Here is a 2738-nt window from a genome sequence, read left to right as displayed (position 1 = left end):
TAAATTCAAACAAGTAGTTTTACAGTTATATATATTTATCCATAAAAATTAAGAAAACTTGTTATTACACATATTATAGCTAAATATTTAAATACATTAAATATTTGAATTTAATAAGTTTTACATTTTTAATAGATTATTTGCATAAAAAGTAAACAAATTCAAAGAAAGATTTGTATCTGTTGCAGATAATAACTATAATATTCAAATCAGAATATTATTATACAAATTTAGAAAAATAAATGAGAAAAAGGATTAAAAATCCGAACCTGCATTACCTTCTATCTAAAAGGAAATCATGAACCCGTTTCTGATCCATTGATTTAAAGGCATCTTAAACGAAACAAGAACATTGATCAAGTTAAAAAAAAAAGACAATGAAGAAATTAAGGGTCAATCATTAGCTCCAATAATTGTTCAAAATTTAAGACAGACACATTCAAATAGAAACTAAATAACAACTAAAGCATCCAATGGAACATAATTTCACTCTTCATCACTAAATGTTTCCTCATAAACATGGCTTCATCCAAAACAAAACCTCATACCATTACAATTTTGCCTTTTAAGCAGAAGCTGCTGCAACCTTCTTCCTTGGTGCTGCTTCAGTACCTATACATCACCCCCAATCCAAAATAAGAACATTTTGAAAGAAAAAAAAAACCCAAAATTTCTTATAAGAACAGAAAATGTTCATACTTCATTTGCAATGAAACTAAAATCAGAAAGCAATGAGCCTAAGGACATTAGCATTTTCCTACCTTCCCTGAAACCCGTCTTGAACCTGCGAGGAACATGGCGAAGATACCTCATCCTACCTGTTCCGGTTGTCTTTCTTCGGATAGCCTTCACACTCCAGTTATCTGTGAGTCCCACAAGATTTAACAATTAACACATAATCACAATCCATGCACAAACATTCAGTATCCAATTTATAGCCTGCTCTACTTAGACTCAGGTTATATCTCCATAGCCATGTCCATGTCGGACATGGCTACTTTAAGAAGAATTTACAGTCAGAGCAGCATTACAAATTCATACAAGCACATAATACCTCATGGCCATTTACCAATATAACAACATTTATTGTAGGATCAAACTAACAAAGACTGAAATGATGAAAGGTAACTACAAGTACTGCTATTCTTCTACAAATGAAGCAAAATTCAAAGCAGACCCCACTTTTTCATTATATTTAGGCAAATGAAGTTTTTAATCAGAATAAGCAAATTTCAAGGGGAAACAAGCCAGAAAGATACAAACTCAGATACACGCTGCCATCAAAGAGAAAAATAAACCCAGAAAATCAATTAGCTAAACAACAGAAAACCCGATGCGGAAGGAGATTCAATGAACAAAAATAAAGCTTAAGAGGAGGAAGGGCAGCGGGCAGCTTACATGTCCTCTTACGGGCAGAGGGGAAAGCACAGGCAGAGCAACGGCTCTTCTGGAGGTGGAAGCTGCGGCGGCCACATCTGACGCAGAGCGTGTGGGTCTTGTTCCTTCGTTTACCAAAACTCCCAGTTCCCTTTCCCTGCAATTACCATAAATATGCACTTACATTACGAATATAATGAAAGAGATGAAGGGCAAAGAAGGAAGAGAGTGGTAAACCATTGGAGGTAGAGAGGAGGAGAAACCCTAAGATATGGTGTTGAAGGAAGAAAGAGAGCGGCGGAGAAGAGATTGGGTTGTTATATTTGGGCGACTAAACCAAGATTCAACAAACGAACAACCTTGGGTTTTTTTCTTTTCATTTAAATTTTTTCAGGGTTGAGACGTGGCAGCCTTTGGACGGCTCGATTTTTTTTAAGAGAAGATGGATCAATTTTGTATGGAGGTGACATTAGGGTTTTATTTTTTCCGAATATCCTATTTTACAAAAGAGAATTCACGAAACAACACTGTTTCTAAAATTATTTGTTAAAAGAGGGTTTTAATGTGATTCAAAAAAAAAAAGGGGGGGGGCTTTATTATGTGAAAGGTTTTTATATTTTTTAAATTCAAAATTAAATTTTTATACTTCGATTTTGAGCATTGAGTCCATGTAATTTTTTATTAAAAAATTTTGGTTTTTCTATTTAATTTTTTCATTAAAATTAACAATGTTAAAAGTAAAATAACTTTTTTAGCTCTCAACATTTACAATTTTTTGTCAATTTGGTTCTTACCTTTTAAAAGTATATTAAAAAATTAATTTTTTAAAAGTAATTTTTTTCATATTTTAAATAAAAACATAAAAATTAAAAATTATATTTTAAACATTATTTAAAAAATAATAACCTTTTAAAATTCAAAAAAATAAATAAATATGATTTTAAAATTAAAAATTCAATATTATCTAAACTGAGTCGAATCGAACCGACCAGTCAAATTGAGAATCGGTTGGGGTATCTATAACACCCCTCGCTCGTCTTGATCGACAGGTTGAGCTACAAAATGTTATAATACAAAACAAAACAATTACAAACATTTAATGGGCAGCTCAAGTAAAATAAAAAGCAATGATTTCAATCATATCAACCATTCAATACAATTTAAAACCTTTCACAAGTCTTATACGAGCATACATAAGCTCTAAAGTTGACTCGGGAACAAGTAAAGACCAAACTGCAACATTTTCAAAAGTTCAAACAACGTTGTGACGTGGGGGGTTCCCTTATCACAACGTGACAAACTGACTCGGTCTCGTTGCAACGACGGAGTTCCTCGTCACAATGTGGCTTGAAGTCCATTTC

The 2738-nt window shown here is 32.6% G+C and overlaps 1 protein-coding gene across 1 annotated transcript; it reads right to left on the bottom strand.

Moving 5' to 3' along the window:
- Window positions 1-378: 378 nt before the first annotated feature.
- On the bottom strand, window positions 379-1906 carry LOC107949592 (60S ribosomal protein L37-3). Its single transcript, XM_016884307.2, has 4 exons — window positions 1615-1906; window positions 1399-1534; window positions 762-863; window positions 379-612 (listed from the first exon to the last, which is right to left on the bottom strand). Exons 1-4 carry the CDS (start codon window positions 1615-1617, stop codon window positions 566-568), a joined length of 288 nt encoding a protein of 95 aa, XP_016739796.2. The 5' UTR covers window positions 1618-1906; the 3' UTR covers window positions 379-565.
- Window positions 1907-2738: the final 832 nt, after the last annotated feature.

Source organism: Gossypium hirsutum, chromosome D03 (genome assembly GCF_007990345.1).
Source record: "Gossypium hirsutum isolate 1008001.06 chromosome D03, Gossypium_hirsutum_v2.1, whole genome shotgun sequence".
In the NCBI taxonomy this organism is placed as follows: Eukaryota; Viridiplantae; Streptophyta; class Magnoliopsida; order Malvales; family Malvaceae; genus Gossypium; species Gossypium hirsutum.
The sequence above is the reverse complement of the archived record's forward strand: the minus strand, read 5'-3'. Positions and strand labels throughout refer to the sequence as shown.